This window comes from Pristis pectinata, chromosome 8 (genome assembly GCF_009764475.1).
Source record: "Pristis pectinata isolate sPriPec2 chromosome 8, sPriPec2.1.pri, whole genome shotgun sequence".
Classification (NCBI taxonomy): Eukaryota; Metazoa; Chordata; class Chondrichthyes; order Rhinopristiformes; family Pristidae; genus Pristis; species Pristis pectinata.
This window is the reverse complement of record NC_067412.1, coordinates 34667212-34683964: the sequence shown is the minus strand read 5'-3', so window position 1 is coordinate 34683964 and position 16753 is coordinate 34667212. Positions and strand designations below refer to the sequence as shown.

At 39.6% G+C, this 16753-nt stretch overlaps 1 protein-coding gene across 2 annotated transcripts; it reads left to right on the top strand.

Moving 5' to 3' along the window:
* The first annotated feature begins 5071 nt into the window (after positions 1-5071).
* On the top strand, positions 5072-16485 carry eef2kmt (eukaryotic elongation factor 2 lysine methyltransferase). 2 transcript variants are annotated; one of them, XM_052022485.1, is made up of 8 exons: positions 5072-5222; positions 7344-7406; positions 8754-8834; positions 9195-9296; positions 11710-11843; positions 12346-12656; positions 14333-14491; positions 16350-16485. In XM_052022485.1, the coding sequence occupies exons 1-8, from the start codon at positions 5085-5087 to the stop codon at positions 16454-16456; spliced, it is 1095 nt and encodes a 364-aa protein (XP_051878445.1). In that variant the 5' UTR covers positions 5072-5084; the 3' UTR covers positions 16457-16485. The 2 variants fall into 2 exon arrangements, with proteins under 2 accessions (XP_051878445.1, XP_051878446.1); XM_052022486.1 differs by lacking the exon at positions 8754-8834.
* The last annotated feature ends 268 nt before the right edge of the window (positions 16486-16753 follow it).

Sequence of the window (16753 nt, the reverse complement as noted above, 5' to 3'; positions counted from 1 at the left end):
TAAAGCAAGGCAGTGGTTCATATTTTGGAGGCATTATAATAGCATCATTAGCTACCAGTTACATGATCTGCAATGGATTCATTAGGATATAATGCTAAGATTTAAAGTGATAGAAGCCTAGATATTAAGGTGTGAAATTCAACATTATTCTTCAGGTGTGGGGTCTGAGTGGAGGGGGGATGGGGGTGTAAGGGGGAGGTAGGTAGAGTGTTAAAACTGCCAGTTGTGAACTTCCATGAAACAGAAATAAGACATTAGGTTTAATGGGTGGCTAACTTATTATCCACCCGTTTTGTGCTCAATGCGTCAGATTGTCTAGCATAATTCAAGATTTTTACCAAAGTAAAATATTGCTAATGCTGGAAAACCGAAATATAAACAATATTGGAAATGCTCAGCAGGTCAGGCAGCATTTGTGAAGACTCAGAGTGAGAGGAAAAGAGCCGTGATGAAAGGTCAATGACGTATGACATTGGTTCTCTTTCTCCAGAAATACTGCCTGACCTGAGCATCTCCAGCATTTTCTGTTTTATTATAATTGAAGAACTTTATAGTTTGAAATTGAACTTTGCAATATCATTAGCAAACTCATTCATAATGACATTTATTCATCTGATATTTTAATAGGATCTTGGGCTTTGGTTAAAATAATGAACATGGAAAGAACAATTTTAGCTTGAGCTACATAATAGCAGAAAGCTTACATTGCGACTACTGTAAAGTCCAAACAATTTTGGGGTCTGCCCCTTGTTTGTATGTAACCAGCGAACTGTGAGTGCCAAGCAAGCATCCCATTGTAACTTGCAAGTTGTGTGATGGAGGATTATCGCACTGAGCCAATTAATAGGTGTGCTGAGTGGATGATCTATCTCCTGATATCCCCACCATTATAAAAGCCAGTGGCCAGCCAATTTGATTCACTCCATGTGATATCAAGAAATGGCAGGGATCAATGGATTCAGCATAGGCTCTGGGACCAGTCAACACCTCAGCTGCAGTGCTGAAGAAATGTGCTCCTGAACAAGCCACTCCTATGGACAAACTACTCCAGAGCTGTTACAACATTGGCATCTACCTGACACAAAATTGCCCAGGTATCTCTTATGCACATAAAACAGGACAAATCCAATCTGGCTAATTCCCATTCAATCAGTCTACTCTTAATCATCAGCAAAGTGATGGGAGCTGTCATCAAATGGCACTAACTCACCAAAAACTGCCTAGTTTGGGTTCCATGGGAACCACTTGGCTCCAGACATTGTTTCAGGCATGGATCAAAAAGCTGAATTCCAGGAGCTAATGTAAAATGACTGTTCTTGACATCAAGTTAGTACTTGAGCAAGTGTGGCATCAGGAAGCCCTGGTAAAAACTGAACTCAAGGGATAAGCATTCTAAATGTTAGAGCCATGCCTCGCACCAGGATGATGTAGTAAAATAAAAACATAAATTGATGAAAACACTCAGAAATTCAGGTGGTACTTGTGGATAGAGAAATGGAATTAATCTTTCAGTGCAAGGATCTTTTATCAGAAGATGGTTGTGGATTTTAGAAGTCAATCATCTCTGTCCCAGGACATCACTGAAGGAGTTCCTCAGGGCAGTAACCCAGGCCTTCCATCCAAGTGCAGCATTCCAAAGTGCACACAATCCTGACTTGGAAGTGTATTCATCCATCATCACTGTATCTAAATCCTGAAAATCCCTATCCAACAACACTGTTAGAGTATCATGATCAGAAAGACTGTAGAAGTTCAAGAAGATGGGCCAGCACCACCTTCATGAGGCTATTCAGGGATGGGCAACAAATGCTGGTCTTGCCAGCCAAGTCTGCATTCTGAAAAATAAAGGAAACTAACAGTTGGCGCCTAAGACGGAGGCAATCCCAAATTCCATTCATTTGTACCCTGAAATTACAGTCAGGATTCTAAATTTCTGCGCACATTGTGGGATCTCAGGGTGCATTTAAAAATGGCTTCCTGCTTGAAGTGGCTCCAAACACCCATCCTGGGACAACACCCACTGTGGTCAGAATATCAGTATAAATAGGAAGACAAGTCACTTTAAATCAAGGTATCAATGCCAGACCTGAGGGTTTAAAAATTCACCTCATGAATTTAGGGAATTAGATAGGCTACATAGCTCCTTGAATCCATATGCCTTTCAGTCAGGCATGGCTCACCTCTATCTTAACTTTTATTTATTAGATTTAATTCCATGGTTCTTGATGCCCTTCATTACCAAATACTCATCAACTTCAGTTTTGCATTCTTCTCTTGAACCAGCCTCCAGATTCCTTCACTTCATGTGTGAAGAAGTAATTTCTGATATAACCCCTGAACCTCTATTTTCTCTGTTCTGAGTTTCCTCTGCAGTGCAATGGTTTCTACCTAATTAAAATGTCTCAATGATACCATTGTTTAATCTTTTGTCTCTGAGGGAACAGAAATTTGCCTGTGCAATATGTCATAATTTAATCTGCCAATTCCTGGTAACAATTTAATGTTCTTTCCTTCCAGAAGAGCAGTGACAGCCACAATCAACTAGTTTGTCTAAAATGAATACAAAGTGCAAGACAAAGTGGTTGACTCAGTGAGCAACACAATGATGTTTTAGGGTAATACTCAGCATAAAAAGTGTGCTCAAGAACAGTAACAAACTCTTAAAATTATGTAGAATATGTATTTGCACTATAACTTCTTTTTATGGATACATATTTCATTGCAATTGATTTTAGAGATACCATCTAACATTCCAATCAAGTTTTATCTCCTGTATTTTTTCTTCACATTAGTGTTGATGTTGTTTCCTCTCAAAGCTTTTTATAATTTAAAAGAAAACCAGTGTAAAATTTTATTCAACATTTTGTAGCATGTAGAATGTAGAGAAAGTAAATCCAACACTGAGAACTATACACAGTGGCTGATTTTGAAATGGAGTACAATGAGCAGCTGCTACTACATCCTCCCCCTTTTGTAGCAGTCCCTTGGAACTGAGGATGACTTGTTTTCACTCCTGTCTTCTGGGTTTGAGGTGGTTAATGAGGCCAATATGAGAACTGCAAATTCTTCCATGGATGGGGCAAGTGATGGCTGACAGGGTGGGCAGATGTGTAGTTTATGAGATGCTCCTTCTCACACATACCTAGGGCCTCTGTGTGCTCTGGGTGTATGACCTTGAAGTTCTGAATACCATTCTGAATGCTCCTTCTCCTCTTTGAGTAGCCATGGGCCAGAAGTTCCCAAGAATCAGAGAAGATATTGCATTTCTTCAAGGAGGCTTCGAACCCATCCTTGAATCTTTTCCTCTGTTTGCCTGGTGATCTTCTTCCAATGATAGAGCTCAGAATAGAATATCTGTTTCTGGAGTCTGGTGCTGAGCATTTGAATGATGTGGTCTGCCCCACATAGCTGACTCAGTGTTATTAAAGCCTCAATGATGAGGATGTTGGCTTGGGTGGGGGCAATGACATTGATTCCTTTATTCTTGCAGTGAATTTGGAGGATTTTGCAGAAACAATGCTGGTTATATCTTTCCAGTGCCTTGAAATAACTGTATGTCCCCCAGGTCTCACAATTTGCACATATCTGGTTGAGCTGATATGGAACGCACGGATAATTTGTGCCTTCACCTCATTATCTTGATTACAGCATCCATTCAATCCATGCTTGCTGGCTATGCTTCACAAGTAGCCATTATCAGTTGGGCTAGCTAATGCTGAATAAAATCATGCCTGCAACTCTTAAAGGAAAGATGCTCAGTGGCTGTAATTGGTGGTGGAAATCATTCCATAGAGTTTATCTTAAAGCCAAAGCTGATCACAGGCAGAGTGGACATTCTGGCTTTCAGACATAGCTCCGAGGCCTTGGTTGAAGAATTAGAGAAGATCTTTACCCTTAGGGCCCTAGGAAGTTCTCCAGATAGTCAAGTGGGGCGGAGAGGAAGTATAAAAGACAGTTCTGTGAAGGGTTTAATGACCTCATGTGCCTAGTCAAGTTGAATGAATATATCTTCAAATCTCATATTCCAAAAGCCTCACCAACCTCTGCTCCATGCAATAGACCTCATCGCTGATTTATCCACAATCTCAATCATCAGGTTTGCTACCTAACGTTAACACACCACCACACCCTCAACATTATTACGAGTCTGATAATGACATCTCAGATTCCACATGATCAGTTTACATCAGGAGATGGTTTCTTCCCACAGAAACCCAGCCCCACAAATACCTGGCACTTCTGTAATACCGTTCACTCTCTGGGCATCCTTTAAGTATATTACACGCATTTAAGTATTTCTGAATTGCAGCCACTGTTGTACTTTGTCTTCGTTATCTGCTGATTTGTTGTTTGAAGAGCCGCCTACTTGCGAAGCTGGCCTCAGGCTCCATCTTGAACTTATTTCTAACAAAAATATCTATATACATGCACACACTGAACCATTCTGTTTCCAGACCACTTGTGAAGTGTCTCCTTGCTGACCCTCGCTCTAATAGTGTTTACACAGGCGCACCAAAACCTTTCATTGCCTGTAAGTTTCGATGGAAATAGGCTGTTAGCTAATATCACTACCTTTCAGGTAATTAAATATTTTACTGTGTTCAGTAACGTACATTAATGCTTTTAACGCATTATAAGGCACATGTATGTTTATCTGGGGGTGCAGCGGGCACAAAGGAAAATCCTCAGCGGTACCCGCGGTTTTGTTATCTGCGGGAAATCCCTTGTGGATGACGGGGATTTCGTGAAATTAGGGAATAAACACAGTAAGATCCCACAAAATGCAAGGTGAGAGAAACCGTGCATTGGTGAAGTTGGATAAATGCAGGCACCCGGGCAAGTGGACCGCTGTCCCTGTGATCAGCCAGTCACTGGCGGTTTGCCCCCAACCCGCGGTTGTTGCCTGACCTGTTGAACGTGTCGAACGAGGTCCGAGTCGCCGGCAGCTCCGCCCCGCCCCGCCTCGCCTCGCCCCGCCTCGCCCCGCCTCACCTCAGTGCGGGGTGACCTGGAAGCGCCGCCGCCGTTGCTCGGCGGGTGACCCGGAAGCGCGGTTACTCGCCGGCTGGCCTGGAGGGTGGAAGATGGTGTCGAATGGTCCGTGGCGGCTGGAGGTTCACGATCATGGCCCCGAGTGGCGGGAGCAGGAGGAGGGACCTTTCCTTCTCACTTTCCAGCGGTTGTTTTTCGCCATGTGCCGGCTGGACAGCTTCCCCATGGCGGTAGGTAATAACGCATGCTTCTGCCATTCGCCCCGCACTGAGCGGCCGCGTCCTGTTCAGCCCTCACCCCTGAGCTGGGGCGGTGACTCCGACCGGGTGTAGAGTCAGAGCGTTATACTGCACGGAAAGAGGCCCTTCGGCCCGACTCGTCCCTGCCGACCAAGGTCTTTCTGTAAGCTAGTCCCATTTGTCTGCATTTGGCCCATATCCCTTTAAACCTTTCCTATCCGTGAACCTGTCCAAATGTCTTTTCAACGTTGTAATTGTACTCATCTCTACCACTTCCTCTGGCACCAGTACACCGTTAATGGCAAGACACTTAACAGTGTTGATGTACAGGGGGATGTTGGCGTTGAACTCCTCAACCTCCGACGCTCCAGAGAAAACAACCCAAGTTTGTCCAACCTCTCTTTATAGTACATGCCTCTAATCCAGGCAGCATCCCTGAAAGTGGCTGCACAGGTTGATAGAGTGGTAAAGAAGGTGTATGGCATGCTTTTATTAGTCGAGGCATTGAGTTAGAGAGTCAGGAAATTATATTACAACTTTATAAAACTCTACTTAGGCTGCATTTGGAGTATTCCATTCAATTCTGATTGCCCCATTATAGGAGAGATGTGGAGGCTTTGGATAGGGTGCAGAAGAAGTTTACTAGGATGCTGCCTGGATTAGAGGCATGTACTATATAGATAAATTGGACAAACTTGGGTTGTTTTCTCTGGAGCGTCAGAGGTTGAGGGGAGATCTGGTTGAGGTTCATAAGATTGAGGGGCTTAGAATAGACAGCTGGTATCTTTTTCCCAGGGTCAAAATGTCTAATACCAGAGGGCATTTGTTTTAAGGTGAGAAGGGTAAGTTCAAAGGAGATGTGCAAGGCAATTCTTTTTACACGGAGAGTGGTGGATGCCTGGAATGTGCTGCTGGGGGTGGTAGTGGAGGCAAATATGATAGAGCTGTTTAAGAGGCCCTTAGGCACATCAATGTGCAGAAAATGGAGGGCTATGGACATTGTTTAGGCTGAAGGGATTAGTTTAGTTAGGCATTTAATTACTAGTTTAATTAGTTCAGCACAACATCATGGGCTGAAAGGCCTGTTCCTGTGCTGCAGTGTTCTATACCCACCACCCTCTGTGTGGAAAAACTTGCACCTCAGGTTCCCTTTAAATTTTTCCCTACTCATCTTAAATCTACTCTCTCTAGTTTTAGACTCCCCTACCCTGGGAAAAAGAGCATGACTATCTACTTTATCAATGCTCCTCATGATTTTATGAAGGGCAATAAGGTCACCCCTCGGCTTCCTTCACTCTGGGGGGGGGGGAAACAGTCCCAGCCTATCCAATTGAGACAAGAGATTACAGATGCTGGAATCTGGAGCAACAAACAATCTGCTGGAGGAACTTGGTGGTTCAAGCAGCATCTGTGGGAGGAAAGGAATTGTCGATGTTTCCTGATGCAGGTTTTCAACCCAAAACATTGATAATTCCTTCCCTCTCACAGATGCTGCTTGACCCACTGAGTTCTTCCAGCAGATTGTTTGTTGCCGCAGCCTATCCAATCTCTCCATACAACTCGAGCCCTCCGGAAGAGATCCCAATGGTCCAAAAAATTGAACCCCAGCATCAGCTCTTCTAGCCATGCATTTGCCCTACCCTCACCCTCACTAGCACATGGTGTGGAATAATCCAGAGATTACAACCCCAGAGGTCTTGCTTTTTAACCTTCTGCCTAACTCCCTATATTCACTTTTTTCAGGACCTCATCTGTTTTTCTACCCACGTTGTTAGTACCAATGTGTACAACGACCTCTGGGTGCTCCCCCTCCCCCTTGAGAATGTTCTGCAGCCGCTCGAAGACATTCTTGACCCTGGTACCAGGGAGGCAACATACTTCACTCACAGCCTCTTAGTCTCCTATCTGCCCTCCTAACTACTGAGTCTCCAGTAACTTCAGCTCTCCTAAACTCCAAAGTCCCCCACCGTGCATCAGAGCCAGTCGTGGATGCACAGACTTGGTGGCCACTGCTGGTCTCCTTTGAAAGTTTATAGTTCTGTACAGAACTCATTTTGAATCAATTTTTCTCTTTTAAAATCAACTCTTGACTTTTTTTTGTATACTTTTTAGGAGCTTGAAGACAGATTGAGGAACAACAGAAATTCTACTTTATTGCATCAGATTTTGCAACAGGTATACAATAGGACTGGATTTCCATTATCTTGTATAATTTGAGATGGGGAAATAGTGAGCCAACTTGTGTATCATCCTCATTTTCAGATGGGTGTAAATCCATACAATTGTCTAGTATTGGAACAAACAGAACCGATGAAGCTATAAGGTACTGGGTGGAGGTCTGTGAATAACCAATACACATCTTTGTCCAAAGATTATTTTGCACTATTTAAACTGCTTTACTCAGAGATTGAAGTGCCATGTACACTTTCATTTTCACAGATATATATTAAATTTCAGGAGAAGTCTGACAGAATGAGGGCTTTTAACAACCTGCCTTCCTGAATGAAATAGAGCAGAAAGCATTTCTAGCCCTTGTGTGATTTGGAGGTTAGGTGAACCACTGGAGAGCCTGGCTAGAAGATGCCCAGGACCTGCTGTGTCTCTGTGATATGACAGTCGAAGAGGTGGTTTACCATCAAGTTCTCAAGGACAATTAGTGATAGGCAGTAATTGCTGGCTTTTCCAGTGCCCACACTTTAAAAAAAACTTGACCAAAAGTTAAGCTGTCTGTCTGACTGGAACATTGTCTGTTACAGTCATTTTCTGCTATCAATGCTGCTGATCACAAGTTTGTTTGAGTTGAAATGTGTTATTGTCAAGTTGCAATTGCTGCATAAAATGTCTTTTTGTTGAACTGTTTTCCAGGTTTTGCAATATTAAAAACCATTAAAATATTTTCAAGTAAATTGAGTGCAGCAGTGCAACGAAACACTGTACAAAATTATTTAGATTTCCTGTATAGTTTAATTTTTTATAGTCAAAATGAGTTTGTTACAGTTAGAAAGTGTTTCCATTTGAGAGCTGTGTCCAACTCAGTACAGAAACTGCTGCTCCTTTTTATATTCTGCAGGAACATGGAAAGTAATCAACAAGCAAAGGAGTTGGTTAATTGACAGAGTTCATCCACTCACTGAGCCCTCAACTGAACGTGTGTAATGACTAAATTAAACACATTGTGATAGGCACTGACATGCTGCATGGTGCAATATATGCAAGTCAGGGATCACAAATTATCTGCATGTTGAGGGATTAGTAATTTATTTTATTCATATCAGTGTGAATATTCTTAAGGAGAACCTTTTGCTTCTGCTGTCTGATAGTTGCACACAAGCATCTGTTTACTCTTGTCAAATTGAAGTTGATACTTTTTGTGAATGTAATTATTGGATATTATTTAATTGAGGAAATCAGAAGATCAAAGGCAGGCCTGATTTTTTGCCTCTGTGGAAACCAAGTTATAAAAATGATAAAGTAAACTTGTAGGAACTACAACTCATCTGCATTTCTTAATTATTTTGTTAGACAGTTCTTCATCCTCTTTGCAAAAAATATCCTCCATCGGTGAAGTACAGGAGGTTTTTTCTATCTGAGCTGATTAAAAAGGTAAATTCTTTTGAACTACAGAAACCATAGTTTAAAGAATTGCAGGGAAATAATAATTGAACAAGTAATAAAAACTTTAAACAGATTACACTTCATTATTGTTTCCAGTTAGAAACCCGTGATGAGCGCTGTAAATAGAGTATCACTTCTGACCATAAAATATAAATAGCATCCTCTTTCAAATGACTAATATGCTGGTTTATACCCTGTCTATTGGTAGCTTGTGTGAAGGTACTGTACAATGTATACTACATTTGATTCATGGCCACTCCAATGAGTGTACTTGGTATACATGTAGGATACTATTTGTGTTTTATTTCTGCAAATTTGTATCCATTAAAGTGTCTCTTCTCAATCTAGCATGAAACAACAGGTGCTGAGCTGCTAGATGATTTGTATAATGCACTGGGTGAAGTGCTGAGATCGGAAGATTCACCGATGTGTTACAAGAACTATTTTCTGGTTGGTATACAACTTTCATTTATTTCGTACAAAATCAATTTTAGCAAACCTAACAAGAATAAAAAACATTCAAATTAATAATGCATAAACAGTACATATGATTTATTAGAGGTTAAAATTATTGGTGCAACCTAACAAGAATAAAAAACATTCAAGTTAATAATGTTAATAATGCATAAACAGTACATATGATTTATTAGAGGTTAAAATTATTGGTTTTTAGATTTGTTTGTTTATAGAATGGGAATAGTAACAAGCAGCAATACAATTGAGTTTCCTCTTCAATATTGCTGCTGTAGTATATACTAACTATAATAATCTGGGAAGGAAGAAAAATAAGTTATCCTCAGTGAATATTGATTCCTTGAAATTGACCAACAACAACTTTCAGTGTTTGAAGCTGATGGGAGTCTAGTACCAATGGAATCCGGGGTAAGCCATTCAGCCCGTGATCTGCTCTGCCACTAAATTAGAATTTGTACTACAGCAGACTGTATCGCATGTCCTCCATATGCCTTGAAATACTTGCTTAACAGAAATCAAGGTCTTGAAAGCTCCAGCTAAGAATACCAACAGTCTTTTTAGGGATAGAGTTCCAATCTATACCACCCAAACCAAGTTCTAGACGAGGATGTGGAGCCACTATCACATTGTGTGTTTACAGCAGGTGATCAAGGATGAAATTCTTCTTGTATTTATCAGCCATGGATCAGTTGGTAGCTTTGTTCCCTGTGAGTGAGAAGTTTGGGGCTTAACTCCCACTCCTGAAACCAGAGTCTACAAACCTAAGCTGGGCATGTGAATGTAATGTTCATCTTTGAGTAAGAAATTAAACTGAAGTTCCTTTTACCCTCCAAAATAAATGTGCCAGATATCATGAGACTGTTTAAGAGGAGTGGGGTGTTCTGTTGTTTATCTCTTAATTCATATCACCTTCCTTAAAGGTTATCCATTCATTATCATCTTGCTGTTTGTGGGACTTAGCTGTGTGTAAATGATTGTTGGATTTTTTTTTACATTTACAACAGTGACTGCACTTCAGGAAGTACTTCAGTGGTTGCAAAAGCACTTTCTGATGTTCTGAGGTCAAGAAAGGTGCAACATAAAGGCCTTTTCATCTATGGGGGGGGGGGGAATATATTCAGATTAGATTTGATCAGATGGACCATGAAAGCAATTAATCACGAGCTATGAAGGGTTATTTGATATTTTATTAGTTAGAAAATAATTAAGAATATGTTAATATTCTCTTTTAGCAATGAAATTTGCCCAAGGTTCAGAGGTGATGCAGAACAGTTAGGCCTAGTTGCTATCATATACGTAGAATTTGCAGCACAAACAGCAAGCGTTTTGGTTCAGCAGGTCAATGTCTGTGTTTGTGTTTCATAAGAGCCATATCCCAATCTATTTCATCTAATCTCTTCTGCATATCCACTTATTTTGCTTTCATGTATTGATCCAGCTTCTACTATATTGCATCTTGTTATTCTGTTCATTGACTCCAAGTTCCACATTGTAACGCTGGGGTGAAGATATTTTTTTCTTGTTTGGAATCTAGCAGGAGCAGAAATATCTTCCCTACATCAACCCTTTTGCAATTTCAAATTTTTATTGGGTCATCCCTTGGTTAGTTCTGTCCTGTAGAAAGGAGTACCAGTCTTTCCAGACCAGAACCAGTCTATTTAAGTCTTGATATCATCCTTGTATTATTTTTTTACACCTTCATCACCTCTGTTATTTGTAATTGGGAGATTAGAATGGTGCACAATACTACAGTGTGGTACAGCTATCAGTTATGCTTTCTGATTTTTTTCAGTTCTTTTCCTTTTTTTAAAAAAGAGCATTGGTACTTTGTAATTATTATGACATTAATCTGGATTACAATTTTTAATGCTTTTCGTATCCATTCACCTGGGTCACTTTGGTCATTTATTTCATCTACACTAATTTTCTGACGATTGTGTGGCATTTTTATTCCTACCATCAAAAGCACCACATTTATCTCTATTGAAATCCATCCATTTGTTAGTGTCTTTTAATTTGTTATGAATTCCTCATTGTTGAGGCTGGTCTCCAGTTGTCTCTCATCTACTAATTTTCTATTCCATTAGTGAAAAATAACATTGGTCCCAGAACTGATCCCTGGAGAACATCATTTTGTACCTCACACCAGATTTTTTGTTGTCAATGCTGCTTGCTCATTCATGATGTTATTGTGTGTGTGCTTGCCATGATCTTATCAGAATAATAGGATGGGGGTGGGCTTTTGTCCCCCTTGCATACATCCCTGTTATTAGGTTAAAATGCATGGAATAATTTTCTATTGTCTTGTGATTTAATTGCACAAAAATGAGTAGTGGGAAAGAAATACTTCAGTGTCTTCAAGATTTTTTTAAACAAAATCATTATTCAGTTGTCAGGAGAGAACATTACACTGGCTGAAAATGTGGCAATAATCTCTGAAGGAACCACTGGTCTGGTCACATGGGAAGCTGCACTGTACTTTGCAGAATGGGCGATGGAAAACCCTGAGGTGTTTAATTGCAGGTCAGAATTATTAGAAATAGAAAGGCAGCTATCATGGGAATCTATTTTATTTCTGTGAAAAGGGAAATTAATATCTTCTCACTGACTTCTATTTAAGGTAAATTTTAATCAGTTTAAGTTGTATTTTCCCTTTTAAATGATTGTACCTTTTTAAAACTGCTTCAAGTTTTATTAGAAGTTGTCTAAGTACAGCCTAGACTCTTGCTCTTTTTTTTGAGGAACTTGCCAAATGATGAGTCATTCCTCATATAATACCACTCCCATGTTGGTTCACCAATATTGATTGCAAATTTTCTATTTTTATTGTAAATGTATTGTTCAGCTAAGCCTCTTATCGTTGCAAACCTAACTGGGTATCATAACATTCAAGGTTACATATGAAGTAGAAACTGCTTGGAGGCTTGTTAGAAACAAATACAGTCATTTGTTTAGATAATTATCAGCCTTCAACATGTTGCTAATGATCCAATTATGAAGCATCTAATTGTTAACTTTGTATCAGGACCATTTTGGAGTTGGGTAGTGGAATTGGTCTCGCTGGAATTGCCATTTGCAAGACTTGCAACCTGAAACGGTACACATTCAGTGACTGTCATCCTAATGTACTTAAGCAACTCAGGAAGAATATTATTAGAAACAATCTGCAAATAGATTCTGACATCTGGAACCCAAAAAAATGTGGAGTAGAGGTCAAGAGTAACAATGGATCTGAAGAAATCCGCAGACCAAAAGTTTCTGTTGTTCACTTGGACTGGGGAGAAATTGCACAAGAACAGATTTCAGAGCTTCAATCAGATATTATTATTGCAACAGGTAGGTTGATTTTTGCAGGTCAGTAATTTTCTTGATAGTCTTATTCAGAATGCACAATGATCTAATCAGTACTTTCATGTGAACTAATTACACAAATCTGGAATAGTTTGTAATACCTCAATCCTGAGGACTAGAGAAGTTTGTTTCTAATCTGTTTAATTTCAGTTTACCGAGAAAAGTTTGGTATTATGATGTTCAAAGAAGGGATATAGTTTTCCACAGGCCCTTGTCAGTAGCCAAAAAGTGGATGACATATAGTTCCTTTCAGACCCATGCCAGTTACGTAAAACCTTAGTCACATGATTGAGAACATTTTACCTATTGTATCTGTGCTGGCTCTATGAAAGAGCCACTCTTATCGTATTGCATGCTTGCTCTTCCTGAGACCACACTTTAAGTATTGTGGACGGTTCTAGCTATACACCTGAGGAATGATATGGTGGCCTTGAATGAAGAGCAGCACATGGATTTACTTGAATAATACTTGGACACCACATTCTAAGTTACAAGTGGAGTTACTGAATTTACAAAAATTAAAATTTGTATTCCCTGGAATTAGTGATTTTTTTTCTTAAATAAGAGTTGTTAAAATACTTAAGGAAATCAAGGATGGATGGAGAGAATCTCTTCTAGTTGGTTGAGGTCTGGGACCAAGGCTCATAGTCCATATATTTTTAAAAAAATCAGTGCCAGGCCTTTCAGGAGGAAGTTAGGAATCTACTTGCAAAGGGTGGTAAATGTTGGGGATCCTTCTGCAAATCCAATTAGTGCAAAGTCAGTATTAAATCTGAGTTTGTTAGATTTTTGTAAACCAAAGGTGTGCGTCAGCCATGCCTCATTTGGAAGCACTCCGTCTCTTTGGTCAGATTCAACACTCATTCCAAAGGCTGGAACACACAATCTAGCCTGGAGCTTCTGACCTGTAGTAATGAAGTAATGCTGTCTTTTGGATGAGAATTAAACTGGGTCCCATTATTATGGACATAAAGAGGAGTTATCCCTGTGCCTTGGCCAATGTTTATCACAAATTATCATATTTTCTTTGTGGCAGTTGCACTTATTTACAATGGTGACTGCTCTTGAGAAGTCTGTAGTTGGCAGTAAAGAGTTTGGGATGACTTGAGAGTATGAAATGTGCAAATGCAAGCTTTTTGTAAGGATGGGGTTAGGTTGGATCAGCCATTATTTTATTGCTTGGTGGAGCAAAGTGGCCCACTGTTTCATTGTAAGGAATGATCTACTATACATATTCTTCATTGTTTCATTAGCCTTTTCCTTTCCAAATATTCAAAATGATCATTGGCTGAACTTTGAGCGCACATTTAAAGCAACCTTCACCATTGTTTCACAAAGTCATAGTATGTGATTGTGCTATGTAGTGAGTCAGATGAGTTGAGGTCATCTTTGTAGAGAACCATAATATCTATACTTCAGCTATTCTTTCATGAACTAAAAGCCAACTTTGCTTATTTATGATGCTAAAAATAGTGAGCATAAAGGTAATAAACAACACTGTAATGTAACAAGCATTGAGTTGTCTGAATTAGAAATGTAGAGATCCACACTTTTCTCCATTAGTATGTGCATGGATGTTAAATCAAGAGGCTATTTTTCTATATTAATAGAGTGCAGTTGAAAGTGTATGTTCCCTTCCAATTTATTCTCTTAATAAACAGATATAATTTATGATCCTGAGGTTGTCCTCTGCTTAGTTTCTCTACTGGAGAAACTTCTTGTTGCTACACCTGATGGAAAGATGAAAACAAATTCTGTTGTCTATTTGGCATCCACCATACGTAATCCAGAGACTTATCACCAATGCAAAATGGAACTTGGTAAGTGACTGGTAGCTTCTAAAGAGACAATTGTTCAGCTTCTTCCAGTAGCTGTTTCCATCAAAGTTCTGTCTGATACCAGTTCTTGGGGCTAGGATTATTAAAAATGCTTGGTAGGATTCAAACTACTGAAGATGCTAAATTCATGTACTGTGGCAACAACCACACCTACTCTGACAAGTTTTGGACGGTTCTGGTGTCTTTGGGGGAAATGGAGGGCAGAGATGGTGAGAGGACTGCTACAAGGGCTCTCTCCTATCAATATCACTTGCCATAATTTCCTGCAAGCCATCATTACTTTTGTGTTGATGTTGTAAATGTATGACCAACTTGAGTCAATAGGAAGCCCTGACATGGATTTTACTTAATTTTTTTTTGTTATATTTTGGCATGGCAGGTAAACTCAGGCATGTAGGCTTGTTTACTCCATTTCTAGCATGCCATGTTTGGTCCTGAGAAGTGTCAGATGTTTGTCAGCAGTGCTTGTAATCTTCAACAAATACTTATACTTTGGTTGAGGGGAAACATTTGATTTTCATATCTAGCTTACCTTGTGATCACTCTGATCTCACCCCACTGGAGATAATTCCCTCTATCCTATTCACTCTCCTCTGCATCAACTACTACTTTCCCAGTTCTGACAGTTTTTTTGACCAGAAACCTTAATTGTTCCTCTTTCCATAGATGCTACCTGACCTGTGTTTCCAGCACGTGCAGTCTTTTTGATTTTCTTTTGACCTCTCTATGCTCCATAAAATTTAGTTTTTCCTAATTCACTAAATTTAATTTACCCCTACTCTTTGCTTGCCTACATTGGCTCTGTTTCTCCTAATTCAAAATATTCACCCTCACATTGAAGTTCCTCCATGATCTTGCTGCTTCCTGCATCCTACAGCCATCAACTCTGCTCTTTCAACTCGGGCCTTTTCAGTAACCCATCCCTGCCAACTCCCTTCACCTGACAATCTACATCCTTCTCTGCAATTCATTCAACCACTATCTGGTAAGGTTCTAAAAACTGAGTTCCAGTTCTTCATCCTAATCTTCAGTGCATTTTTTTTTGTTAATATGGAAGAACTATTTAGGCCCCTGACTTATGAACAGCCAAAATGAAATGAGCAAAACAAAAACAAGCAGTGCAGTCTGCTAAGGACTTTAAATTTGAGTCTGCCTAAGCCTTCACTGTTTCTAAGTAATGAGCTAAATGTTTTAAATTGAACATGCATATCCCTCCAAATGGAATTATAATGCATTTCATATTCCCTCATTTACTTTCCCAATCTTTACCAACTTAGCTGGAACAATACTTAATGAAGCAACATACAAATTAAACTTTTATTTTTGACATGAAGTGAACAAAGCAACAGGTAAAGCTAATTCCAATCATAAAATAAGCAAAAAATAGTAACATGCTGTCTGTTAATACATACTCTCATTTGCTTTTGCCAGTAGTATTACAGTAACTGCAAATTAGTCTGGTTTAATATCCATCTGTCAATTCTCTCCCCCACCCCCCCCCCCCCCCCCCCCCAAACATAAACAATCTGTTTTGAAGAAAATGAACAAATATCCCTGACATGCACCCTTGAAACAATAGTTCCAAATCTCCCACCATTTCAAAGTTCTCATCATGGTATTTAAATTATCATTCTTCCCCATCTCCAAGGTCTCTGCTACACCTACAAACCCACTTACTGACGACAGTCCCCTTCATCCAACCCTAATGCTTTCAGCCACAGGCTCCAGAACTTAGGATTTTTATTTATATTTTAATCAAACACCTTTTCCCCCACAATCCTCCCCTTGCTTGACTTAATTCATTGTAAGATAAATGACACTTCTGCTCTTTTGAAAACAGATAAAATTGGAATTGAATATCACACAATGAAAGGACCTGCCACAGAGGTGTTTCCATACAACAGGTGCACAAAAATAGAGTTGCTTAAATTATATTATGGAACTTAATGTCCAAAATGCTGGAACACAAAATTAAATTGTTTTGCGTTTGAAGAATTGTGTACTGTACACTGCTGAGTGGACAAGTTTTTTTTAAACCAAAGTTGTGCTGTAGCTTTTAAATTATTATGTCCAATTTTTTTTTAAAAAAATGTTGAACACATTCCATTTGAAAAGGATACCTGACTCTTAAAACGTGAGGATTTTCAGGTTGACTGTCGTAAAGTGTAATAATTCCAGAAGTTACTTAGCATTCATTGGTATACCTAAGGGCTCTAGCATCATCTTCACACTGTTTTTTCTTAT